Source organism: Phallusia mammillata, chromosome 1, assembly GCF_965637545.1.
Source record: "Phallusia mammillata chromosome 1, kaPhaMamm4.hap1.1, whole genome shotgun sequence".
Taxonomy (NCBI): Eukaryota; Metazoa; Chordata; class Ascidiacea; order Phlebobranchia; family Ascidiidae; genus Phallusia; species Phallusia mammillata.
Genome location: NC_137252.1, coordinates 13,291,794 through 13,318,750, shown reverse-complemented (window position 1 = coordinate 13,318,750; position 26,957 = coordinate 13,291,794). Strand labels below are relative to the sequence as shown.

Sequence of the window (26,957 nt, the reverse complement as noted above, 5' to 3'; positions counted from 1 at the left end):
TTTGAAATTTTTTAAGTCCGTATCAATACAGGGTTAAAAAATAATAATAATTTGTGGCAGCTTTCAAATGGTATTTGTCAACAAATTTCTGTTGAATGGTTGCGTTTTTAACATATTTTAGAGTTGTATAATTTAAAACCAAGTTACGCAACAGCCAAAATCAAGAATGTTAAGAATTTATTAAGATTACACATAAACTTAATAATCCAAAAGTATGAAACAAATTATATTTAAACCATCCTTGCAATCACGTAATTCACCTAAACTAAGAGTTGTAAATTCACATTACCAAACAGATCCAACACTGCTGCTTTAGATAAGTTCCTTCGAAAATTTGACGAACCTCCGCTGGCGCTGAGGATACATTTTCATCGCATTGGCCGATCGACCAACAAGAACAGTGTTCGGTCTCATCGCTCTGACGTCATGCCCCTCCGAATGCAGTGCCACTGCGCATGCGCAGAAGACCACGACCTCAATTATGAAGGGCGTTTCGGAGGTGCAGAAAAGATAGACGTAGTTTGGAATTTGTTTATGGGTTGGACTTGGAATACAAAATTGCAAGTAAGTGTTTGTCCAATGATGCGGAAAGCATGCACAATGACGTAATAGTGTTTTTCTGTCGTTTAATTGATTGTGTCGGTGTAAACTGTTTGCCACGAAGTTGGATGTTAAAAGTTTACCACGTGACAAACTTGCCCACACGTGTTTATGTTTTTGTGCACTTTATTATTTCTCGTCTCCCAATCAAAATCAACAAAGTCATGTCTATTGTCTACCTCAATTGTTATTCAGATCCTCAAGAAAGAGGAGTAGAGGGCCTATTTAAATACCCACAACTTTTTTTATGACCACATTGTTTTGTTTTTTTCCATTTAAAATATAATTGCATGAACAACTTTATTAGCATTTTAGTATCACTCAAGTTGTTTACATTTTGAAGGTTATTTGCAAACAGCATTTATGTGGCAGTACTTCATGTGCAGAATTTTTACCAGAATATTTTTTCAGGTTTGCCATGTCTCGGCAGTGCTGCATAAAATCTTGTCCATCCATGGGCCCAGTTCCAATGCTCATTACAATGTACCCATTTCCTAAATCAGCGGAATTAGGGGATAAATGGATGGAATTTATTGCAACCGTAGGAATTCGAGGAAAAAGCAGAAAACCTGGATCACTTGTTGTCTGCAGCAAACATTTTGAACCAAGTTGCTTTGAAAATCTTACAATGTTTCAAATGGGATTTGCAACAAAACTGTTCCTAAAATCTGGTGCAATTCCCTCAATCATACACAATGCGAAAGAGGTAAAAATATTTGTTACAGGTTTTCTTGTCAATTGGTAAACTTCTCAGTGATTGCACTGTCAATGATAAATGCAAAATATATCTGTTAAATGATTTGTTACATAGTGGTACATAGCAGCAAAGAAGTTATTGACCAGGTTTGCAAGACATATACTCCATGTATGTCGATGCAGCACCATTAAGGTTAAGGAATAATAGTACACAATATAGAAAGAAGAAGTTGTTGTTGCCTTCGAAAGGGAACTGACCTTGACCGATTAAGAATTATTCTATTAGCACACTGATTGCTGATCAACTTCCACAAAAAAACTCACAACATTTACTGTCAGTAACCTTTTTCAACCTTTATTTGTTTAAGCCTAAAGATTGGAAACCAGCTGTGACTCGCTCCGCTGCAGCTAAAAAAGAAGTCGATAAAAACACAGGGGAAGAGAGGTTATTAAAACGAACTGTTGGAATTCAAACAAATGTTAAATTAACAGGTATGATTATGATTTTAAACAAAACTAGCATATATTTCTGAAGTGTATTGTTATATAATGTTATCATTTCAGAGTTTGGTCAAACCTTTTCACCAGAAACCAGCGACTTTACACAAAACTTTGACCAATTTTCCAAGACTCCAATTGAAAATTTAAATGTTGTACGAAATGTTTCAAGGTAAAATACATCAAAAATTTATTTAAAAAGAATTCTATCCAGAATTCTGTATTATTGCTTTGTGAAGAATACCTGCTCCTTGCAACAAATCTGATATACCCATTGCCTTTACAGTTTTGTGGTCTAACCATGTCCAATTCTACAGGTCAAATGCAACTTTGATAAGTAACAACAACACTGCGATGTACACTGTAGATGATGTGTTGCGATATTACACTCGGTTACAACTCCCTGGACCTAAAGCCTTTGACAACAAATATCATGGCTTGTTCAAGAATTATAAGAAAGCCTTTACATACACAGGTGACTTCTGCTTGTAAAGAAATAAAGTATCTACATGTTTACATGGGTTAGCATTTTACTATCCTTTTCATCTTGAATTAAAGTGTACAAATGTTGATTTTTTTGACAAAAACATGCTGTTATAGCAAGATATTAAAGCTCAGCCACCATACATTGAATTGCTGAATAAATGAGGATACCAACCACACCTGTTTTAACTTTTTTTTCTTTCCAGGCAATGGAGATTTGTATCATAAATCTGCTGCATATGAATGTGGATATAGTCAGAAGTTTGTGGTTCATCAAAAACATCGCAAAGAGTTGATTCTGTCCCATTTCCATGTTCTGCAGAAAGACTGGAGCATTAAAAATTTGTGCAAAGTTTTAAGCCCGTATTTTTACTGGCCTAATCTAATTGAAGATTATAAAGAATGGAAAAAAGATCAAAAGCCAGAAAAAGTGGGATTTAAGTTTAAATTGTAACTTAAAACTGCTATTAGCGTTTTACATTTATAACATTTGTACAAATAACAACTGCTGCTCAATATTTTGAGATTGGGAATTATTTTGACTGCAGATTAAAGAGCTAGTATAAATCTAGACTAAACATTGCTTTCTGAAAACTGCATTGAAACTTCAAAAACTGGATAAACATAGGTGATGTTTTTACATACCAGTTAATATCGAACTATGAGCAAAATAAGCCATGTAGTCTCCATGTGGTTAAGTTTACCTTGTCCGTAATAACATCCAGAATGTAGATGTGGTTGTTGCGGGGAGATGCATATGTTTTATTTTAAATTTTGTAGGAGTCAGCAATTGTCATGGAACCAGCTAAAAGTACTAAAGACACAGAGAGGTAACATCAGCCAAGATTGCTAGTGATTTTTGGTGAGAAATTTTTAGTTTATGATTTAAATCCCTTCCATGTTTTGCAGAGAAACATCCCCCTCACTGTCCGCTAAATTTTTAGGGAACTTCAACCTTGCATTAAAAAACACAGAAAAATCAAGATTCAACATACACACTGATCATGATTACATCGCAGATAAACTGGTATGATACATGTTGCTCTATAACAAATTCTTGTACTTTTTAAAGTTGGATTTTTGTTACAGACAGTCAAGAGAATGCTTTGTCCATCAGACCCTTTTGAAGGACCTCCTGCAAAAATCAAACGAACTGCCAGTTTGCCTACAGAAAATATTCCTACAAATGTTCAGGTTTGCTGATTGTAATTTCCAGACTATTGCATTGCTAATTTGTTTTATCAAGTTCTGGTGAATAAAACTATCAAATTAATTAAAATTAGCACCTTTGTCAACAGAAAAAATCTTCATAAATTGTCATGAATAAGTGTTGTTGTTTTTTTAGAACAAACCAATGTTAAAAACGCAACAACTCCGGAAAACCTTAATTGGAAAACCTCAACCAGTTTCAACATCATTAATACCAGTAAGTTGTTTGGTTGAATCCAGCAGTATTTTTCATGATACAAATCCAAAGAATTCAATACAAAGTAGGACAATATACAGTAAATCACCTATTTTTGAAACAGTGTTTTGGAATTCATGGGCATTGTTTAGAAACATTTCAGTAAAAATATGTTAGAAGCATATTAACAAATTTTTATTATTATTATTAACAGATAAGCAGAGTCATCACTGTCTAAAATCATTAATAATCTTTTTCAGGTAACACCTAAACAAATTCCCTTGACAACAGTAGCTGTGCCTGCTTCCCTTCCCACTGTAAAATGGCAAGTGACACCAAGCAAGTTTAGTCTTATACCAGACTCAGAGTGCCCATACTTCCAGTTTGTTCTTGGAGTTGAAGAGGTAACAAATTGGTTTGTTTATGATTTAAATAAATTTTTCACATGATAGACATGATGCAATAGTAGACTATTATGTATGTTTGACATATGTTTTCTGAACTGAAGAAATTTGAATGTAAAACAAAAATCTTATTGCCAGAATCAGCTTTCCCTTAGGCAATGTTTTTATCCCTTTTGTTTAATACTTGTAGTAAGAATTTATTTCTCATTTTAACAGAAAAAGATCGCTGTCACTCATTCTTGTTTTTTTTAGGCAGTGCATCGCTTAAATGGTGAAGTGCGTCTACAAAAAGTGGAGCCAAATCAGTGTGCGAAATGTAAGTAAATTTCATCAGCTAATTTGCAGTGCTTAAATGTTAAAAATCCACTATTTTTTGACTTCAGGCAAAACAGATTATACCCCAATGTGGCATTATCATTTACGAAAAATCATTTGTGAAAAATGTTGGAAAAAAATGAGCGTAGTAAAAACTAAAATTCCGGTCTCATGTACAACTGCAAACAAGTTGCCACAGCAAATGACAACAAAGCCTAATCCAGTAAGTACAATTAATAATAACTGTTATTGATGATTATATCATCACAACAAAAATGAGTAAGCATTTAAAAATAGGTAAAATTTAAATTTGATTATTCAGACTATTACTATGCACCAAGTTGGGAACAAGAAAAAAAATCAAATTCACTTGAAAGTGTTAGGTGCACGAAAGCAAATGAAGATAGTTGTCAAAAAGGTAATATGTTTGTAAAACACATGTGGTTCTTCACACCAACAAAGTTTTTTTTGTGTGTTTAGGCTCCCCCCAACTTGGATGGTTCAGGTTCAAGTAATAAAATGTCTTTGATGGAAGCAGCAAATAAAATCCGCGATCACATTAATTCAAGACTTGTTATGTTAAAAAAAATTAAACCTGGACCTGAGAAAAAGGTACATAACTATTTGTTAGTGTTCTGTTTCTCAGTAAGTATAGTCAATAGAAACAAAAAAATTATTATTTCCTTTTTTCCGAAATAAGAGTATTGTTTGAAAAAATAAAGTTTGCCTGAATTTATACAGTATAAATCATGAAAGTGCAGTTTTAACTGAAAAATTTACGTCTTTAAAATATTTAACAATTTTATGAACACAAACTCATTATTACAAACAGTTACAACAACTCTTTGGTGGTATTAAATACTGCAGGTTATGCCACATCTGAGAATATAAGCCCCTAAAGAGTGAATGGGACCAGAAAAAAAATTCAATAACAAACCCTCACCCCAGTCCAAATAGCTCAGTCTGTCAATGCTTTGAAAGTCCACAAAGACTGCAAAATTATGGTTTTCACGGTGATATATTTCTGTCTTATAAACTGCTTACCATGTGATAACATACAGTGTTTAGTATCACCGCAAATAAAGGAGTTGTTGAGATGATTGGTGTGTCAAAAAAAACACATTTTCATGAGATTGATTTCAGTTGTGACACAAAATATTGGTGGTATTTGACAGATTCATACAGTTGCAAGAATCACAACGAATAGCGCAAGACCTGCCAATGTGATAATGCAACGTCGAAAACCTCCCTCATCGGAGGAACTGATACGATGCATGCAGCAAACACAAAAAACAAGTACGTCCTGAAAATATTTAAAACATTGCAGTTCATTCATTAACATAATCTTTCACTTGAATGTTTATTCCGTGTGTTTGCAATTTTTTGGATTAACTAAAGGCTTGTAAAAAAGGTATTTTTTTGCAGACAAAAAGACGTAGTCAACGTACTGTCTGCACAACCGCCTACTTTCACATTTCACTTCTGCGATACGGAAACAAACAAAAAATTGATACACTGCCAGGTAGATAAAAGTGCAATTGTTCTGCAACACAAAATTTGGCAACTTCTACTAATGCATGCATAATTTCAGTGAACCTGCTTTTTTTGCTTCTGAATATGTTTGTGTTTTTTTTCTCCTTTTGTTTGTTTTGTGATTATTCTTTTAGTTTTCCAAGTGAAACTAATAAAACGCTGTTTTTCTTAATCTGGTGTGACGACCAAAGAAAACATACATTGTGATACTTTTATGTTTGCAAGCTACATTACACGGTGCAATAATTGTCATGACAACAAGATGCAATAACAGCAGTTAAATACAAACTGACTACACATGTACACAGCAATATGTCAAATATATGGCAGCACATAGCTTTAACTATTATTGATCTTTTTGGAAAATCTATACCAGGTCTGAAAATATTGAAATTGTGTTGTAAACATGTTTTTACCAAAGATATAAGGTGGGTCACACACACAATTGGGAGTGGATTTGTGAACAACTTTTGATAAGTTTTTAGTAAACCCACTACATAGTTTTAGCATTTTTCGACACAGCCTATTTTGTAACTTGCTTCAGACACAGTTATTTAATGATTGTCTTTCAAATATAACGAACACAACAATCAGGTAAAATCAGTAATAAAGAACCTTTTATGACCCAAGCTATCTTAACAAAGGGATCAAGTTAAAATAAGATGCATGTGATTGTGAAATGTTTAAAAATCGAAACGTAACAAGTTGCCGACAAAACCCAAATATACAAAAAACAGACATTGTCAATTGTATGAAAATTCTTCCAAGTTTAGCACATAACATAAAAGCCCCAGCATCAACAAAACTCATAAATGGCTATGACACAATAAAGGACACAGAAATTCGGAAATCAACAAATAACCAGATGGTTGCTGATTCGGCAACACTGCTAAAAATGCTTAAGTAAGTCACCAATGTGTTTACAAACCCTAAAGTTGCTACATTTCTACATGAAGCACCTAAGCTAATGTCTGACAATCAAAATATCAGGTGGTGTACCAAAAGACGGAGGGTTACAGAAGTTAGTGTCAGAACAGTAAATGGCAAAAACATTTTTTTACCGAAAAACAACTAGACACAGTCACATCCTTCTTAACATAAGTTTCACACAGAACATGGCAAAGCAATATACATAAGTGTGGTAATATAGTGTTTCTGTGTTTGAGTATGTGTTAAACACAACAGCAAAAAACTCGAATAGCACATGAAGAAACTGGGAATAATTGCATTGAAAGTGGAAGACAATTCATCAGGACTGCCTGCAATGTTCTGAACATGACTTTACCATTGCACCAAAATTGTTGACAGAATACAAACAGAAAGTTACTCACAAAACAGTGTGGCAGTTGAGAAATTTACCAATAACTTGTTCAAATCAACATCATGTCCCAAATCCAACTGATTATAGTTCACATTTTTGTTGGTCAGCTGGTTTCCTGATTTTATTTGATTAACTTCTGTGCTGTTTAACAAACCAACACAAGTATTTTGTGCTGAAACTGCTGTACATACATGTACATAACAAACTATCTCCTTACCCCAAAACAGCTATAAACTATGTAAAAAAGGAAAGCTAAGTTTACCAATACGCTGAAGATGTAGTTCAGCAAAAAGTATCTACATATTGGACTTTCACCAAACGGAACAAAGCATCGAATCCTATCAACCAAACATATGATCCACTGAAGAAAAAATTAAATAAACAAACCAACAGAAACATAGCGAAAAAGAAATTGCAGATGCCCACCCTAACACCTAAACCTTTGCAGCTTTCCCAAATATCTTCGGCAAAATCACAAATCAAATGATATGGCAAGTTTCTTAAGTCCACATGGATCTGAGCTTGGAGTCTGAAAAAACATTTTTTGTCTGCAATCATTCTTCTTTGTCTTTTCCTCGTTTCAATGTGGGAAGAGGTACCCCAGGTAACCGCGATGTTACAGCTGACACGCCCCCTGATACAGCTGACACACCTCCGGATACAACTCCATAACTTTTGTTTGCAACAGTTTTTGTTGCATTGACTCCAACTTCTGCAGTCTATAAAACATAATGCAATCTAGATGCATTTAAAGACTCCAAATATTTAACTGTAATACTTGGTTGTTTGATATAAAACGAAGCATAACAATATCATTAATTGCTTGCCGTAATCATACCACATCCTTTACTTTACATGTTTTTGAACCCAAAAGTTTAACCAGGTATTAACAAATCACTGCTTATGACAAAATGCACATAATTTAAATCTTGTATAGAGTAGAAAAACAATTTAGTACTAGTAAATCACAAGGGCCATACTTTTACCTTTGAAACAACACCATATGATGTGTTTGCAACAAGTTTCACAGCACCCACTCCCAACCCAACAGTTCCTGTTACAGCTCCTTTGGTCATATTAACCATGCCACTTCCCATGCGCCATAAAATACCACCAGAAGGAGCTTGTTCAACTGGTTCTACAAAAATGTAAAAAAATTATAACTTTACATGCAAATAAATGTGGGTGGTAGTAAATATGTTAGGTTACCACACTTTACTGCATGTTACGGCATGATTATGCACAGTATACTGAATGTTACCACACGGTTTGTGGAATGTAAGCTGCAACAATATCCATTAAAACTGCTAACACATGTGTTGACATGCTGTAACATGCAATATCATGTGGTAACATGCGGTATTTAGTACCTCCGATAAAATGTCCATAAATAACATGGTAGGTATTTTTAACAGTAACAGGCATTTCAAAAAATGCACTACAGTTGAACAAACATTATTTGAGCTGTGGCAAATTTTTTTACTATTTTATTTTTCAATAATGGTGATAAAAAGCACAACCAACTGTTCAATAATAAAAAAGAGTTCAACTTACAATGTAGTGTTAACTTACAGTCTGCTGAAGACAAAAATAAATCAGCAAGATGTAAAACTTTCCCTGACTTAAATATCTCTACATATGTACATCACTTACGACAATTTTCTTCATTTTGAAAGTCTTCGTATGACAAAGATTGAACAGGCTTGTTTGATTCTGTCATGTCCTGCAACAAACACATCAATCCTATTGTGTTACATAATAACTATTTACAGAGAGCATGTATAAAATAACTTCAGTATCAAAACAATTACTTATTATTAGTAACAAATTTAGTTGTTCAAATTCTATTTAAGACATACTTTCATAGCAGAAGTTTGTACAATCCTTTTTCAGGTGTTCATCCAAATATGATTGACTGTTTGTTTTAACAATGCAAAAATTAACTCCTCATCAGAATCAAAACTGTCTTTGAGTTAAGTAACTTTGCAATATTCAGGAATACCTTAAGGGGTTGAAAAAAATTAACACACCACTCAGTTCCTGTAGGAAGTTCATAAAAATTATATCACAGGTATTTTGTTTTTAGGTTGCACAATTTTCCATTTACATTAAGCAACACGCCACCATTACCATTTAAAATGAGTTCTAAAACTCGTTCATATTGGCATTGCCAAAAAAGTAAAACCAATATCATTAGAAGCATACTGCCAGGTAAAAAAATTTTGCTCCTACAACCCTTCGATCCTATTTTTCGCACTTTCTTGCAAAACGCCGAATCAGCTGAAGTCAGCTGTGTGTTGTCAAACACGTCACAATTACTCGACCGTAACAAAGGATTATTCCCGATTTTTTTCAGAAATTCATTACCAGTGAGCGCGCTTAAAAATATCGCCTTTAATTTAACAGTAAATATAGACCAACTGACGCATACAATAGCTTATTTTTTGTTAATTGCGTTAATTTCATCCCTATACCAACTCCGCTTCTGTGTTTCATAAAAGTCCGATTCGCACAGCTGTTTACCACGTAGAATAGTATTAAGTCAACATACTTTAATTAATTTGTATCCACAAGGCTTGGCGTACGGTGGACGGCGTGTCATATGTAACAAAGTTCCTTGTGGATAGACGAGGGCAAATTATTGCTGCGGATGGTCGATGGCAGTTCAAGTACAGTTGAATTCATTTATTATTTGATCAAACAAAAACTTAGTTGCATTTTTGACGTTGTTTGTGTTAGTGATGCACCGAACCCGCCTAAAAAGGTTCGGGCCGAAACCGAATAATTTCGGCCGAATCAGGCCGAACCGAAAAATCCCTGTTTCTATAGTTGTTTTCAACTGAACCTTGTGTCGTTGATGCGAGTAAAGTGAATTATGGCAAATCAAAATTACTTCCACAATGCGGAAGCTTTACTAAACTTGTAATATTTTGCAGACAACGTGGCTCGTATTGTATAGGTACAACAATTAGTTGATTTATGACGTTTTGTATTGGTGAAAATGATAGTTTGGGCATTAATTCCATGCAATTAAAAAGTTCGGTTTCTGCCGAATTTTCAAAAAAGTTCGGGCCGAAACCGAAACATCGGAAAACAGCATATTCGGCCGAAATGTTTCGGCCAACCGAAACTTCGGTGCATCACTAGTTTGTACTCGTTGATCGGGATAAGAGACGCCAAAAACATAAGATGTATGACAAAGGGGCAAAACATGTCTTCTTGTTAACGTCCACGTGAGCCTGTTTGAGGTCTGGAAATGTATTTACGTGATCAATATGAGAAGAGTCTTTTAATCCCCACTGATATTTTAATTTCATAACTGGTATCGCTATTTGTAGCATCACACACAAAAACTTAGACTTTTTAAGGATTTTTGGTTTGTAATCACGAATAGTAGAACGACTTATGCGGTGAACTTTTTGACAATGAAACAATAAAAAATACAATGAACAAATACAAAAAAAACATGCGATGACTTGTTTTTTGGACCACAACGATGCATCGTTTAGTAACTGTGGGGCGTAACAATGTGAAGAGTTGGAATCCCAATACATAAGATGATACGATACAGTAGTTTGTAGATGGTGCATCGCACCAGACACATACACTGCCTCAGGGCAACCTATCAATACTCATCTCAAATCGCGCCCACCGCGAAGCCGCAACCATGACGTCATAATCCCGGTTGATTGATGCGATACGCGATACGGATTGCGATATACCTTGACGATAAGCTGACAGGCCATAACACCATGAGATATTGGGGGAGCGTTAACTTGATGGGTTGCAACACGGCCCCATTACAATTATAACGTCAGAATAGGGCGGCGGGGAGGTGGTGGATTCGCGTTTTATGACGTCACAGTATTCGGGCGGATGTGTGACGTCACACACTGTTTGAAGCTGTGTCGAACGGGAGGTAATGACATCCGAGTTCGTGACGTCATCTTCAGGGGTGGGGCAACAAGCTTCTGCGCAGCAACAGCATGTTTGAATAAAAGACAGCAGTGAGAAAGCGGCTCCGAGGGCAAGGAGAACGTTGGCCGCGATGAAGGTGTAATGCGAACTGTCGCTATCTGCTGCCACAGCCGACTTCTCGATGTAGACGATGCAGCCCATTATCATCATTACCAGCCCAAGTAGAAAGAGAATACACGCGAGCCTTGCCCGATGTCCGTTGTTGCGCAACCATTTACATCTCCGCGAAGGCTGTGTCGTTGTTGACACTGCAACAGTCATTTCAGTTTTGCTAGCTTTAGCCGACATTTTCTGCACACAATAAACGTATTTAGTTAAACTTGGTTTGACCAGGTTTCAATCGACAATCAGACGTGTAAAACATCTTAATAAAGTATCTATTTCTACTTGTGCAACTATTACGGGAAAAGCCTATTATCAATGTAAAGGGGGCTAAATTAGTTTGCTGGTGTTGTTTAATAAATTAAGTGGGCTATATGGGCCTAATTATATTTTTATGATTCTCTAGATAAGATATGGTAATAAAGATTGCGCTCTCCAAGTAACCCTGCATAGAACGCATCTTAGTTATTTGCATGCAAACTTCGAATTACACGCTTATCTGTCAAAATCATATTTTGCAAACCTTACAAGCCACCACTTAGTATAAACACATCAACAATTCAAGTATCGCTATATATGTCCGATGGACGGCCTGAAACAAGTTTTAACAGAAAAAGTCTTAGCGTTTCCGTTAAAAACTGGCAGAAGAAGAGTCCAGACAGATGAAACCCAATTGCTATTAATTTTAACAAATTACTTGACAGCCTACACTTACTAACTTAAATTTCGCTTCGTAGACTACAACCATCAAATACAAAACGTATGTTTAACCGTATCTTTTCAACTTGCTACCGCAGCAGTTTGTGCCACATGCTACTCATTATTGTCGAGTTATTATTTGAGCTTACTTAATGAGGTTGCCTACTTGATTGGCACGTAAACTATTACTTTTGCTGCTGTCTTAAATTTTTTGCAAAGAAGATTTTGAAGCTTTTAAAGATCGACATCTCGCAAGCTCGATAAAAGTACACGAGTCGGGACACTAAAAAACAACCGTTATCCATAGCTGATCAAACCATTGCCACCTGTAACAGTCCTCAGAGAACAGTGTGAACGTCTGTATCCCACTTCACATCTTAAAATGGCACGCTTTTTTTCCATTTTATCCCAGGAAATTTGCGGCTTATTATCTTTGGACAAAGCTGATGCGATTTTTCGATAGAAGCTGGGAAGACAAACGGCGCCTGACAAAGAGCAGTCTAATGTGAGAAAGGATAACCGCCAATTTTAATAATGAGTTTATGCGTCAAACTAGTAAAAATGCCAAACTCAGGGGATAAATGTTCGAAGCAACCAACAAAAAGGTTCGTAAAAAAGAAACGAAACTTTAATTATAGTATCCATTGTGTGTCAAATAATGAAAAAAATACCAGAAAACTATAATACTGGTTAACAGTTTAGTATAAATATAAATTTCCATCATACTCAATTGCAAAAAATAAATAATTTGTAAAGAAGAAATTTTTCGTAATTCCAAGAAAAGCCACCTATAGCACCACATTCGCGCTAATCGTTACTGCCAGGCAGCTGTAATGTCGAGCACAATTCTAATCAAAGTTTTACTTGTGTCTACATTTGGCTCGAACGACTTTTCTGACATTCAGTCAGTTAAAATTAATCTTTTCATATAAATCTGACCTGACTATATCTTGACTTTTTTCTAAACCATCCGATAATTGAATTCCAAAGTTGCTATCTTTATTTAGTCTATGGTAGTTTCAGTGATCTAATGAAATATCTACGGTAAAGGTGAACTGCTTGCTGGGCGATCAGCCTTGGGCGTTATGCGGGTAAACTTCAAGTGAAAACCATCTTATAATTACTTTAGCCTCGACAAAGTGGCGGGTATGACGCAGGAATGTTGATGGCCATCGAAATATGTTTACAGATAACAACATTACTCGCGAATTTACCGGGCAGGTAGGGCTTGTTGCCACAACTGAGTCTACATCGGTCTGTGCTGCCTCATGGCGCGATACTGTTCCATATTTTGCGTTCGCTGCCTTGTTACGTCACGGTCTGGCCTCTTGTTATGGTCGCAAATATTTTGCGCGCAGTTTAATCCAGCGAAAAACTGACTTGATCCGAAAACTTTTTTTACCAAACTCATCAATCGAAACGTCAACTTGTGTGGTCAATACTGGCGCAAAACGTTCATGGAGGCAAAAATTGCCTTACGATCGTGGGATAAGTGCGCAAAACACTTCACGGGTACACAAACTTGACCAAGAATTGCGGACATACGTAGTAAACCGTTTTTTGTTACTGTGCTACAACAGTTTGGTACAGGATTTTCCAAAAATTTAGGGAAAGATAAAATATAGGTAATGTTTAGTTTCAATACAAAATAAACTTGTTTTAGGCGACCTCATTGATTTAACAGCAGCGTGATTTGGTATTTATTTTATTACGTAACATTCAACCAAACACTGCAAAAGAGTAGGCTACATTTTGTTACACCAATTTACGTTGTCGGGAATGAAGCTATTTCAGGTATTACTCGGCGCCTGATCAGAACTTTTCGCCCATCCTAAATTTCCTTCTGCTACTTGTAGGATGCTCTGAAGTTTGTTTAAAATGCATAGCAGCTGCCTTATTTATTACTGGGTCTTTGCTTTGGTGTTTATGCATAGATATGCATGGCCTAGAAAATTACTAGATATACATCCTTCATGTGTGGGTGCCGTATTTAAACTAAAAAGCAATTTACCAATGCAGGGTTATGTAATCTACGGCTCGCGGGGTGAATGCGACCCATTGATTAAAAGTTGTGCGGCCCGCAGAGACGCTTGGATTTCAAATGTAGGCTACTGGCAAACGAGTCCAGTCCTTGTATATTTTTGAGCAGATTAATGCGCCCGGTTCTGTTGTTCTGCGATCTGACACTATGCAGCTAGAATTAAATGCGAATTTTAATTGTTAACTCAATATAGACATATATTTGGTATGCAACAAAGTAAACCACCTTGTTTTTTTTACAGGTGCGGCCCGCGATCTAAATATGGTAAGTATGTTTGGACGCCCAGTGACAAAAGTTGCACACCCCTTCTTTAATAAATTGCGTTAAGCGTCCAGCCGTTTGTAGTTTGAATTTTGTAGCTCAATTAAGACAAACAACCAGCTTTGTGCAGTCATTTGAAAACAAAACTTAGTCCAAAATGTTGACGCACTACTCGGCTTAAAAACCTATGTTGAAATAATAAAATTTTGAATTCAAATTGGACTTGAATAATATTTATTGTAATAAATAGAGAAAAAATGCAAGGATGAAATTTGAATAGTTTAATATAGCAATATATGTTTGTTAAATAAACAAAATACGAGACATGTTAAGCAGAATGTCGCAATACTTTATCACAGAATTGTGGATCAAAAGAAAAAGTATGTTGCATTGACATAATAAATATAACGGTTCAAAATAAATATACTTGAATGTATTTTTTATGCATTACTACTAAGAATGTGCGGCTGGCCGATCATGGGATCTAAACACAAACACCTACAACATTTACATTAAAACAAGTTATAATGAAGAACGATATGTTTTGTAAATCAGGTTTAACAAAGGCTGTACAATAAAACACTTTTTAGTACCAATTTTTATTTTTTTCAAACCACCCTGTAGGGAGCAAATGTTCTGTTTGGTGGCGTCACAAAAAATCCTCTTATTACGTTTTAGCTCTACAAGGCCTCTCACGTCATCAGAGGTGTATTAAACTGTGTATGCCCATGAAGTACGCGTTTTTTCACTATCTAATACATTGAAAAATCATTCCTTTTTTTTTCGTAGACACCCTTTCGAACACAAGTTACGTGTATTAGAAGGGCATGCATATGCAAATTTAATGCTCGGGTCAGTTTGTGCAACTGCTCGTCCGAGCACCGAAAACAGCGATGCTCGGTACCGAGTACTCGGGTTCTGGCTCGGCTCGACCCATCCCTACCACCCTGTGAAATTATTAAAAGTGACGAGAAGCACATAACTGAAAAACAATGAACAAAACTGATAAATGAAAAAAGCAATACAAGGCACCATTATGACAATCACATTAAAATACGATCAATTAATTTATGCATAGTATTAGAACTTGATACATTAGACAACACTCACGGCATTTGGCAGATAAAACAAAAGAGTTAAAACAGGCTTCATAAGCACTATATGACGCAAATTAAATTTCATTATCAGATGGCTCAATCTCTATCGCTGATACATTTTGAACTTGGGTGTGGGATTTTGTGAACTGGACCGCATCATCAATTGACACATAAGAGATTGCTAAAATTTCATCATATCCAGTAGCAACAAATGTTTGCAGAAAACTTTCAGAACACGCAGCAAGCAAAATATTGATTCCAATTCTTTCAAAATCAATTATAATCTGAAAAATAATCAGGTGTTTATGCCGGGAAACTGTTTTCTTCTATTTGTAAAGATCATTGAGTTTATTTTGCTTTGTGAAAAAAAAACATAAATGATGTATTTACACCAAAAACAGCCACCTAGCCTGAAGTAGCTGTACATAGTTGGTACAGCATGGTGCAAAAAATTGAGAATGATGGTTACATTGCTGCAGCCATATGTAATAAACGGCATTATGCTACTGAGACCAAAATCAAAGTGAGTTTGGTGCATTTGTAAAATAAAGGTGCTGTGAAAATACTTTAACCTTTTTTAGCTCCCTGACTCCAACAGAGTCGACAAAGTTGATTCCAGAACAATCCAACACAATAAACTCAGTCTGATGAGGTTTCAAAACACTTGTGACATCACTAGAGTCATTTGTGACATCAGCATTGGAACTACTTGGAATAGATGATTCTAAAAAAAATCATTTTCTAATTTTTACATAAATTGTGATATAGTAGCAAATCAACAAACCACTTCTAGAATTTTCATTTTCCCCATCTGATTTGCTATGCACCGGTACCTAAAAAAATAAAATAACATTTCTTAAGAGAAACTAAAAATTTCATGACTTAGTAAAGTAACTCTAGCAATTGCTGAATGTTCTTTTTCAATCACCTAAGTTACCTGTTCACTATTCTTTTGTCTTTCCTTTACAGCATCTATTCCACAAACCTTTTGCATGTCTCGAGATAATTTCGCTGCATTGAGAAAGCTGATTGGTGCATCGAGTGACAAAACAATCACATGGTTTGTCGGCTGACCTTTCTGCAAATCATCAATAAATGTTGAAAACCTAAATTTGTTTTGCATGTTCTTAAATTAGTTTTTACAGGGGGTTTATTTAACAAATTACTAATAACAAAAGTGATTACTGATCCAAACAGTCATAAATTTCTATTCTAAATAACTGTTTTCCACTGAAACTCTTTTTGCAGTAATCAACTTTGTGTAGTGAATGTAACTTAAAAGTTTTTTCAACAAATTGTTTTTTAGTTTGTTTAGACCAGTGGTTCTTAACCTTTCTTCTTGCTGCACCTCTTTCAAATCACCAACCAATTTTTGCACGCCCTTTTGTAATTGCTCAAATAACAAAACCATTGTAATTAATTTTTTATACAAGCATCCCGCACCCCCTAGGAACAGTTCTCGCATCCCTGGTTAAGGACCCCTGGTTTAGACTATTCTTTCAAAATAATTCTACCTTATCATAAAGCCCAGCTCTTTTGTAAATTCCAGTGTTGGAAATTAAATGAAGTTCATGAGGCTTGGGAAAGCTTATTTTCACAATGTTTGAAAGCAAAGCAGCACATACTCCAATTGCAAGTCCTAGAGTCTGAAAGAAAATAACCAACAAGTTACTCCAGACTGAAAAAAATGTTTGCCGTTTTGAACAGTTTTTATTTCTGTCGCTGTTTCAGTAGATTTCGCATCAAATAAATATTACAAAATTCAAACAAAACAAAACATTTAGGACTGCTTACTGGGAGCAAGCAAGGACATGGCATTTGCAAATGTCAAGTGGAGAAAGCCACAAAATGGTGTAATTTACTTGTCATATACCGAAAAACTTGTGTGACACTCACAATTGATGTCAGCAAAGTTCCCACACAGGTTATTATCCAAACAGTACAGTCCAACTTTTGAGAGACCCAAAGAGTTTTCAAATCTCGGATGTGAAGTAGTAAATTGGCAACAGACACAACCACCATTGCACTAAGACAAGCCTGGTAAATGCAGTACAGTTGGATTAAATTTATCAACACATAGTTGGACTAAAGATACTCAACTATACCTACTACAGAAAAACGGTTTGTAACAAGTGTCAGTTACACAAACATTTCACATTTTCAATATTACAGTTGACTATATTGGCCTTCTTAGTAAAATTCTAGGTACTTACAGAGGGCGTACTGTTGAGGACCGGACCAGCAAAAAGTATTACAATTATAAAAATAGAAGAAAACCAACCAACAAACTGACTCTTTCCTCCACTTTCAAACTATAAAAAATATTTTACCTATTAAGTTTGGGCTACCAAATTTTCTGCATAATATTCTGCCCAATGCCACTGGACTTTGATAGCTGTTTTCTAGGGATGTACAGGTAGAATTTTGCATCTTTTGGAATCGAATGCAATTTTTGCCAGAAATATAAATTTGTGCTCAGACCGTTTGTAAAAATGTATAAGTTTTTTTTTTCACTTGTATAAGTTTTTTACGGCATGTTGGTCTTCTTATCAGTTGCAAAGGAGTACAAATGACTCTAGTGCTTCATGTCATTGGGCACTAACTACACCGCAACCACAGCAGTGCATGGTTTGCAGTAGCAAGCTGAATGATTAGCATGTGATGCTTATGTGGTATGCAGACAGTGATTATCAAACGCTGCTCTCAGGGCAGCAGGTGGCTCCCAACCACTTGTTTGCGGCTCCCACCAAACCTCAGAAAACCACCAAAGATTGCTATTTAGCTTTCAAGGTAACAATCTATGGCGATCTTCTCAAGGTTTCGTATTTTGCGGCTCCCTACACACATTTAAAAAAACTATCATTTGGTCCAGACTATAAAACAGTTTGGGAACCACTGCTCTTGTTTTGCTTTTTATTAGGTTTTAGGCGACCAAAGTATGTAAAAGCAGGTTGGAAAATTTCATCAACAATAATATTATAGCTGACCTGAACACATGACCTTGACATTGCTCCGAATGCTGGTAAACAACTAAAAAAGGATCCAAATAAATTGCTAAAACCAACAGCTTGAATTTCCTGCAAAAACAAAAGAGTATTTAATGACAAACGCTACTCTAAAGCTGACATAGTGACTAACAGTTTTTTTTGAGCCAAGCATTCACAGCAGTGGTATGTTATTCTTTTTTTAATTTCAAACAAATAATAACAAGTAAACAAATTCACCTGTGTGGAATCCAAAGGATACTTCCCTTTATCTGCAAAATTTGTTCCTAGTGAAAGTGCAACAGTCATTCCAACCACAGTTATAGCAACCGAGTCTCCAATTACATTTGGCGTTCGTGATAAATCAGGGACTTTGGGATAGGGCAAGCTAATTATAAAAAACAAACACAACATTACCAAGAATAAGTAAAAAAAGCCTGCACAAGGTTTTTATGGTCACTACTTTTCATGGTTTGTGGTAAATGTTTGGTTTTGATTTTTTTCATAATAACAAAGTCGGTTTACTAACCCTTGTGGAACATTTCCAATCACACTGACAATGTTGTAAAGCTCAGTAAATTCTGACACAACAGTTGCAATAATTAACTGAAAAAAATAATCTTGTTAAGAAGCTAATGTATATGTATAGGTTTGTAAGTGATATATATCTCGCTTATATTTAAAGGTAAATTTGCTACCAGGTGGTGAGGGCAACAAGGCATTTGAAACAATCTTAAGTTGAACTTAAGACATTGAGTGTGCTACCCTGCTGCACACAATTGCATGTTAATTTTTTATTAATTAAGAAGCCTTTAATTCCGTTTATTTCAGAGTTTTTTTTTAATGTTTATTTCAAAGTTATTTTTATTTTAGAGGTTTTTTGTCATTAAACAAACTTACACAGTATAACATAAATAGGAACAGTCTTAACTGTGCAAAAGTAATTTCTGATATTGTACTTTTCTTCTTAACAAATCAGTGTACCCGAAAATTGCTTTTTCAGATTTAAAAACAAAGAAAGAAACTTTTTCAACAAAACACTTACAAGCAAAAGTTCACCAGGAAATGGAATGTTTAAAGGAAATTTGTGTTTAAATTTGTTGTTCACCATCTTTGCGGAAAACAAGAATATAATTGAAACAACAGAAACAATGATTGTGTACAAAAGTGTGATCTGCTCATTTCCATCCAATTTAGTCAGCTTTTCAAAAATTGCATAAATATCCTGAAAAAAAATATCAATCCAGTTTTTAACAAATAAAACTAACAGTATACAGCAGATCTACATGATGAAATAATTTTGTCCATATTTTGTTACACTATACTTGCACACACAGGCAATTGTAAGATCGCAATTAATTTCCTTCCTGACATGTTTGTAATGCAAAATACACTGTCACAACATTGTAATAAATTGATGTGTCAACCCCTTAATGAGAAGTGCCTACATTTTTGTGTTTACATTCCAAACTGTAAATTTTTGCTTATAAGACAATTATTATTAGACAATAACAGTAAATGTTAAGTTAAAGATGCCAAAACCACAAATAATTTAATCAACAATGGGTGGAACAAATTTGGCAATATGTTATTGTGAAACCTGTATTTGAATCTAACATAAAGTAGTGCCTTTTTTATTAAGACAAACCAGGTAAATGGTGTCAATAATTTAATTTCAGCAGTTTTATCGCTTGCTTAATACTTTTTGGCATTCAAAATCATTTTTAATGCACTGCAACAACACACATTGTAACTCTTGAAGAACATGGCCATAGCGGTTGGATTTAGACACTTTAAAATGTTTTACACTGCTGTAAAAATGTAATGTTTAATGAAACTCCTACATTGATATTACAGTGAACCAGATAAATATGTTATTCGCCTTTCACGTGTATAGTTCTTTGGCACTTCCAAATACTATTTGTTCTTGTAGTTTGCCCTTACCATAATCATAGGCGCCGACTTTAAATTTTTCCCGGGTATGCCATATTATATGACGTCACAAAATGACGTCATGAAATACCAAATTCATTTCCTGTCGCTAACATCGTGAGACTACGGTAAAGCTTGCAGTTTATAAGTTTACGCAACGTTAATTCCATCGGTAGGCCCTTCTGCTTCTGTTGCAATTCAACGCATGTTTGTGCGCGGCAACACCGCGTTACACATTGCAAAAAATTGGGCCCACTTGCCGAAATTACGGGGAGGCGGACAATACAGATAAAAAGATTTAGTTGGGACGTCACCTTACGTCACAAATTACAATAATGTTTAACATTTATTTTTCTCAGTACTAACTATTATAAAAACGCTGTGTTTTCACGCAACAAAGCGCACATACTTGCCCCAGCTATTACAAAATCGTTTCATACGTTTTAAAGTCGCTCGTTTCGTTTACACCGTGTCGCTTATTTAACCCAGTGAGTTTTATGTGACGCAATAACAATTTTAAAGTTTTGTGTACTTCACACGATGTCCTAAACTGCCAGAAACTTTCCACGAGCTAACACGTTAATTTTAAGTACCAACCTAACGTTTGTGACGTAACAGTAAGCGTTATTGTTTTTTTCGGTTAAAACTAGACAGTCGCTGTCCTTGCGGTAGAGCCAGTTAGAACAAAGATTGGACTGTATTCTCATGATTTAGTTCATAAACGCTAAACTTTTTTATCCCGTGGTTGTTGACGTATAACTCGGAGCAGCGGCGTTTCCCCTCCTCCCGTAAGCGAGCGCCAATACCTTTGTTGTGCTTTTTACCATCCTTCAATATTTAAATTCCAAAGCTTCTTTAAGACGTTATAATTGTAATCACAGCGAACAATTCATGTTTGTGAAACAATAACCGCGATTGAAATCAATTGTGTATGTTACGTATTGGTTCGTTTTACAATAATTTCCATAAACGCATGACTGACGTTGGTCCACTTCTCGGGTATGCGGCATACCCGAGATTTTCGTCCGGGTATGCCTGGCATACCCGGCATACCCATGTTCGGCGCCTATGACCATAATGTACGTTACTGATATGAATTTCAAAAAATGATACTTACCTTAAAAAAACTTAAGGGTCCTGTGTTTTTTACAATTGAAATACCAAGGAGTGTTATTGACTGCGAAACATAAAGATAACAAACAACAGCAAAAATAAATCCACGCTGAAGGGGTTGAGAAAAAAGTCTTGCAAGAAAACCAAGTTTGAAAACTGCAATGAAAACCTGAAACAAAAAAATTAAAGTTGAAAACAAATGTCTACTCTAATAAAATATTTGTTTTATGGGTTGGGTTTCTATAGCATCAGATCAGCTTAACATGTAAGTTTCATCCCACTGGAAAACCAGTCAGATAAACCTATAAAACTAGTTTATAATTACACACACAAATGCCCAGCTCTAAACCTTTTTTGGAAACACAGCAGAAAATACAGCAAAACTCACCAAAAAGCAACCACACAGAAAAGTTATGACTGTCACATACAAAATTCTTTCATCATAAACTGCCTCCCAACCTATTTCAGTCATAGAGGAATTGTTTGTGGTTGTTCCATTTGGACTTGGCACCAAAGTTTCAATAAAAGCACCAATCATTATGTCACTTGTTGCAAATGAGCCTGAAGTAATTATTCCTTTTTATATTTTTTTAAAGTTTGAACAAATTTCCTCTTTTTAAGTTTGAACATAACTTACTTTTTCAGCTTAAGCAACCTAGGTATTTAATGTTTTATCAAAAAAATAATAACAGGAAGATTAAAAACAATAAGGAACTGGCAATGTACCATAAAAAAAATTTCACTACATTTTAAAATAATAAAAGTCCATGTGGCAGTATAAGTTATAACCATCAGTTTTGTATCAGTAACTTATGTTTTAATAGTTTTAAACATGTGTTCTAGGTCAAATGTAAAAGTGGATTGCAAAATACATTTTATCGCATACAACAATATTGGGAAATTGGGTAATAAACTAGATTATTTGGTACAAGTGACTATTTAATAACATATTTACCAAATGAAAGATGTTTCGATGAAGCAAACAGAGCATAAGGTAGTGGTGGAAATAAACATGTGTAAAGCCCATAGACAGGGTGCTGACCTGCTAATTGTGCATAGGCAAGTCCTACAAAAGAGATAAAAGTGTAAATTGAAAAACTAGATGTTTTACCAATTTACTCACAGTAAGTTTCGTTAGCCACAGTAAGTTTCGTTAGCCAAAAGATTTTAGTACTATTGGATAAGCAGTTAAATATTTGTCTCGCTTTCTGGAGGTGATAAATTTATTTTAATTAAAAAGTTCTGATCAATGAAGAAGGTCCACTAAAAGTCAAACATATCATACACTTGAATTGCATTAAAACCGTTTCCACAGAACTGTATTCACTGCCTGGTTCATAATATACCTATTACCCACCTTGAGACACTTTCATGACCCCAACAATCAACCCTGCCACGATGTCTGCAAGTAAAAATTTCCTGATATCGTAAAGTGGAAGCCAGGTTAGGATGGGAAAAACTTTGAACAGGATCTTCTTGGGATCGGGTTTTGGTGTGTTTCGTACATAATCACAAATACTTTGCTTGGGTTTTGGTTGGTAGCCATGCGCAATCTGAAACTCCCTTTCATTCCGCATGCTGAAACGTTAATCTTCAAAAAGAAGCATAAAAGAGGGTTTAGGGCAGTGGTTCTTAACCGGTGGGAAATTTCCCACTAGTGGGAAATTTAATGTTTTCGGAGGGAAATTGTGTAAGCTTTCAAAGAGCAGACTCGGGCACGAGGGTCAAATCCGGCTTTGAATTAACCGTTGAAAGTTACTAAGATTGATTTCATCAAGGTTTACAAGGCACATTCAAATCTGTTACATCACAGAGAAGACTGAACCATCAATGACTTTGCTATTGTGCGCGAACAAAGGCCCTTCCTTTGTTGATTGCGATGCAATAAATGACTAATACAAGCAGAGCAGACTCTTTAGTCTTTAGTATTCCAAAAAGTTTAATCTCTCACAGAAGCACTTTTTAAATTAAATAAGATTGCAGTATACCTTTAGGGTCCAGACCAAATCGCTCCACAAAATTATTTCATTTAAAGAATTTTTTTGTTAACGTAGGGCACAAAACAGGATTATAAAAATAACAGAGGGGGAAATTCGAAGTTGGTGATTGAATTTAGTGGGAAACTACAGCAAAAAGGTTAAGAACCACTGGTTTAGGGTGTCAAGCTGTCAAACCAAAACAAAATACTTTTGAACACCAACAATTTACCTTTTCTCGACTGTTTCCACGAGTACACTCAAAAAGTGTGCAAAACACCTCAAAAATTCACATTGAAACTTCAAATTTAAGGTCACATTTTGCTTGCCCACTCTTGCGTGACCGCCACAACAAGAAGTAACATAGAAATATTAAATGATACATCGACAAGTAAAATGTCACGATTTTCTAGTGTGGAAATAAAACTCGCTGTTCTTGAGATGTAGGTATGTTTGGGTAACTCTTTTAAGTTTCGATCCTTAACCCAATAACTGCGTTAAGTTTTTTGGGTCAACGCACCAAAAAAATAAAAACGCAATGCACAATAAAGTGCTGCCGTTGTTTAATCGACCTTTTTCAACTTTGGCATAACTTAAAACCTGCAGTGTGCGAAACAGGTTGAAGTACTTCTATAATCTTATTTGGCGTCAGTTTGTGCCACTGAATCAGTTTAAATCAAAGTAAAATTAAGAATCGACTGTCTCCAATGCTAAACAATTAATAGCCTTTATTGCATGACAACTAAGAAAAATGCAATTGTTCGCGCACAATTGTAATGCTTTTTGGCTTGTCTGAGACAGACAATTTGTCTGTGATGTCAGATGCAGTCTTCGGATGAATGTTATGCGCAATTTTGCATAACTAGCTAAAATCCTGCAATCAATTTTCGTTTTTCTGAAATACACATACAGGCTTAAGGACCGCGAGCCCTCGAAATAACGGCAAAGAGACCGTTTTGAAAAAATATGAAAAAGTTTGAGAACCACTGGACTACAGGCACTCGACAACGACTAAAACAATTTTTTCAGGGGTTTTACAGCGTTTTTTGAAGAAGTCTTAGGACTAAATAAAGTGGGTTTAAAGACACAAAATGCCTATTTTACCATACAGAAAAGGGTGTTTCTGGAAGATAATTGAACCAGATCGCTTTTGCCTTCCAAAGTAGCCTACGACGATGCGTTCGACACAATACAATTGCCAATGTCAACGAGGATTTTCATTTAGGCTAAGTTTTAGTGCGTCATGTGAAAGAAAATTACGATTTTTGCTTTGAAACAAATTAGCTTCAATGCTGGCCCAGTTTTCTAACACATTCATGTTCAGTTAATTGCCCGTTGTGTAAAGAACTTTTTTGGGATAACAAGTCTTTCCTTCTAGGAAACAATTTGTCACTTGTTCCAGAATCTAGAACAATTAACAATCTGAGAAATACATATCACGAACAACATAATGACAAAAAATAGTTTATGAAACTTTCGGTCGCAGTACTTGAACCCAACTTAGATGTATCATTTTTAACGAGTGAATGACCCATTGGTTTTACGGCCCATATTGTACATCGTTGGCCTCCTTGTGCTTAAATTATAACAAAGAGGCTTCCTAATCCTAAACAATGTTATTAAAGTATTTACGCACCAACAATCCTTTCATCAAAAAAATGAAATGTTATGACCAGGATATAATGAAGATAATGAAGAAATAATTTATCTGATATTTTTGTTTAAATCAATTTTTTACGTGTTACATAAAAAATGACTATAAGTTACGCAATAACAAAAGCACTGCAACTTCTCCCAGACGGTGTAATGGAGCCAAATTAAAACCATTTGGTTAATCGTAAAACATGATTGGCGTTAGCAGCACGAAATAACAAAATAGAAGGGAATTCATAAAAACTACGATTGTGTATGAGCAAAACAGAATTTACGTAACCTACGCCTAAATTAAAACGAAAAGGAAAAAAAATAGAAAAATAGGAAATGTTCCGACCAATGAAGTTTTTGGCCAGGAACCTGCGGAGGCAACAATTTCTGCGCATTCCTACTACCGGTGTATTCAACTGTGCATGTTAAAAGTGGGGCGGCAAAGTGACCTGGTGTTTCCTCAGGATATTGAATTTTAACAGACTTTTAAACCATCGACGAAATGTATTCGCCGCCTCGAAATAACGTTGTTGTCAAAAACGCAATTAGTGTAATATCTTTCCAGCTGAAATTGTTAGGCCGCTATAATATTTAGCAAATGCTCACAGACAATTGTCTTTTAAAATACGCAAATGTGATTACGCAATAGGTAAACTTTTTCTGATTATACGATTTCTTGTGACTTCGTTGTCAACTTGACATATCCCAAACCTCACGTAAAAAAGTATCAACAGCACAAATCTAGGAACTAATACTTTTATCAACTCGTCACACCTACAAAGTGAAACTACTAACGCTACTAAAACAATAAGTAAATCGTTATGTAAGATTATAGTCACACGATGGAGCCAAAGGGCGTGGGTTAAATCGATTTTTTATTGCATGGAGAGGAGTTGAAGACGGTTGTGTATATTAAAGCGCTGGGTGGAAAGACTTTGGACACAATCGTCGTGTGAAGGTTGGAGTGAAGGTCTGGAGAGATTTGCCTGAAACACTTACGGGCGGACGGATTAAATTGTGTCTGGGGGTTATGCGTTCGATGATAGTGGACGTTAGAAAGTTGTAGATTATTTACAGGGAAAAGTATGTTCAAATTATTTTTTTAGCTTTGCCAAATAAATGGATATTGCGAAAACACTTTGCAAATATTGTGTGTCACCTGTAACTCGTACAGTCTACAGCCTTTTGAAACTGCATGAGTGAAAAACTTCTTGCCTTGCGTTTAATAGGGTGAAAAAAATGAAAACAGAAAAATTAAAATGCTTCCTTGAAATTATTCATTCGCCAGAATACATCACTAAATTGTCATTTAGGTTTGTTTTTAAAAATCGGATGATTTTAGACACAGAAAGGGATTAGTATGATAGATGAAAGCAATCACAAAACAATAGACGTTACCCCACAGAGTGGAATCGAAGATCGGTCTTTTTTATTGTAGGTTAATTCTTGTGTGCAAATATTGGTGCAATGTATACGGCTGGGTAAGGATTAAACGCCTTTGTTTCACGGCAATATACATTAGCCGAAGGAACAAACAAATAGGCGACTGCAATTCCCTTGGTAACATTTCGGACATATACATAAGGTGGCGTGTATTGTGGAGTGTGTTGTTTGTCGGGAAACGTTATGAAAAGAAATTATAATGTTACGAAGCAAAAATAGTGCTAGGTCACATTGGCAACCCGTTACAGAAAGAAAACTTTGGACACGTATAGGTGGCATGTATTGGAGAGTGTGTATTTTTTCTGGAAACGTTTTGACAAGAAATAAAAAGGTTACGCAGCAGAAATATTGCTTGTCCACATTGGCAACCTGCTATGCAGAAGTAAACTTTTACATACTATTATTGTAGTGTGTGAGAAGGTGTCAAACAGC

General features: G+C 35.4%; 4 protein-coding genes across 8 annotated transcripts; 1 reads left to right on the top strand and 3 right to left on the bottom strand.

Annotated features, from left to right (window-relative positions):
* Positions 1 to 421: 421 nt before the first annotated feature.
* On the top strand, positions 422 to 6,106 carry LOC145233168 (uncharacterized). Of its 2 annotated transcripts, none has more exons than XM_080097841.1 (17): positions 422 to 564; positions 1,012 to 1,306; positions 1,665 to 1,788; positions 1,861 to 1,966; positions 2,112 to 2,269; positions 2,484 to 2,707; positions 3,058 to 3,107; positions 3,187 to 3,304; positions 3,367 to 3,471; positions 3,623 to 3,703; positions 3,943 to 4,086; positions 4,339 to 4,402; positions 4,470 to 4,624; positions 4,724 to 4,819; positions 4,882 to 5,013; positions 5,577 to 5,697; positions 5,827 to 6,106. In XM_080097841.1, the coding sequence occupies exons 2-17, from the start codon at positions 1,019 to 1,021 to the stop codon at positions 5,838 to 5,840; spliced, it is 1,980 nt and encodes a 659-aa protein (XP_079953967.1). In that variant the 5' UTR covers positions 422 to 564; positions 1,012 to 1,018; the 3' UTR covers positions 5,841 to 6,106. The 2 variants fall into 2 exon arrangements, with proteins under 2 accessions (XP_079953967.1, XP_079953975.1); XM_080097849.1 differs by lacking the exon at positions 422 to 564 and adding an exon at positions 872 to 943.
* Positions 6,107 to 6,131: 25 nt separating this feature from the next.
* Positions 6,132 to 9,315, bottom strand: LOC145233182 (uncharacterized). The gene is made up of 4 exons (XM_080097861.1): positions 9,115 to 9,315; positions 8,909 to 8,978; positions 8,242 to 8,393; positions 6,132 to 7,974 (listed from the first exon to the last, which is right to left on the bottom strand). The coding sequence occupies exons 1-4, from the start codon at positions 9,118 to 9,120 to the stop codon at positions 7,810 to 7,812; spliced, it is 393 nt and encodes a 130-aa protein (XP_079953987.1). The 5' UTR covers positions 9,121 to 9,315; the 3' UTR covers positions 6,132 to 7,809.
* A 912-nt stretch (positions 9,316 to 10,227) lies between these two features.
* Positions 10,228 to 12,389, bottom strand: LOC145209310 (uncharacterized). Its single transcript, XM_080079576.1, has one exon. It carries the CDS (start codon positions 11,519 to 11,521, stop codon positions 11,027 to 11,029), a length of 495 nt encoding a protein of 164 aa, XP_079935702.1. The 5' UTR covers positions 11,522 to 12,389; the 3' UTR covers positions 10,228 to 11,026.
* Positions 12,390 to 14,553: 2,164 nt separating this feature from the next.
* Positions 14,554 to 23,803, bottom strand: LOC145237460 (solute carrier family 26 member 6-like). 4 transcript variants are annotated; one of them, XM_080100337.1, is made up of 16 exons: positions 23,671 to 23,803; positions 22,820 to 23,053; positions 22,418 to 22,528; positions 21,851 to 22,023; positions 21,467 to 21,631; positions 19,463 to 19,642; positions 18,947 to 19,023; positions 18,658 to 18,805; positions 18,421 to 18,510; positions 17,647 to 17,745; positions 17,330 to 17,470; positions 16,948 to 17,079; positions 16,419 to 16,511; positions 16,218 to 16,266; positions 16,006 to 16,157; positions 14,554 to 15,717 (listed from the first exon to the last, which is right to left on the bottom strand). In XM_080100337.1, the coding sequence occupies exons 2-16, from the start codon at positions 23,037 to 23,039 to the stop codon at positions 15,508 to 15,510; spliced, it is 2,040 nt and encodes a 679-aa protein (XP_079956463.1). In that variant the 5' UTR covers positions 23,040 to 23,053; positions 23,671 to 23,803; the 3' UTR covers positions 14,554 to 15,507. The 4 variants fall into 4 exon arrangements, with proteins under 4 accessions (XP_079956463.1, XP_079956455.1, XP_079956472.1 ...); XM_080100329.1 differs by having other exon boundaries at positions 16,371 to 16,511; positions 23,671 to 23,802; XM_080100346.1 differs by lacking the exon at positions 17,647 to 17,745 and having other exon boundaries at positions 16,371 to 16,511.
* Positions 23,804 to 26,957: the final 3,154 nt, after the last annotated feature.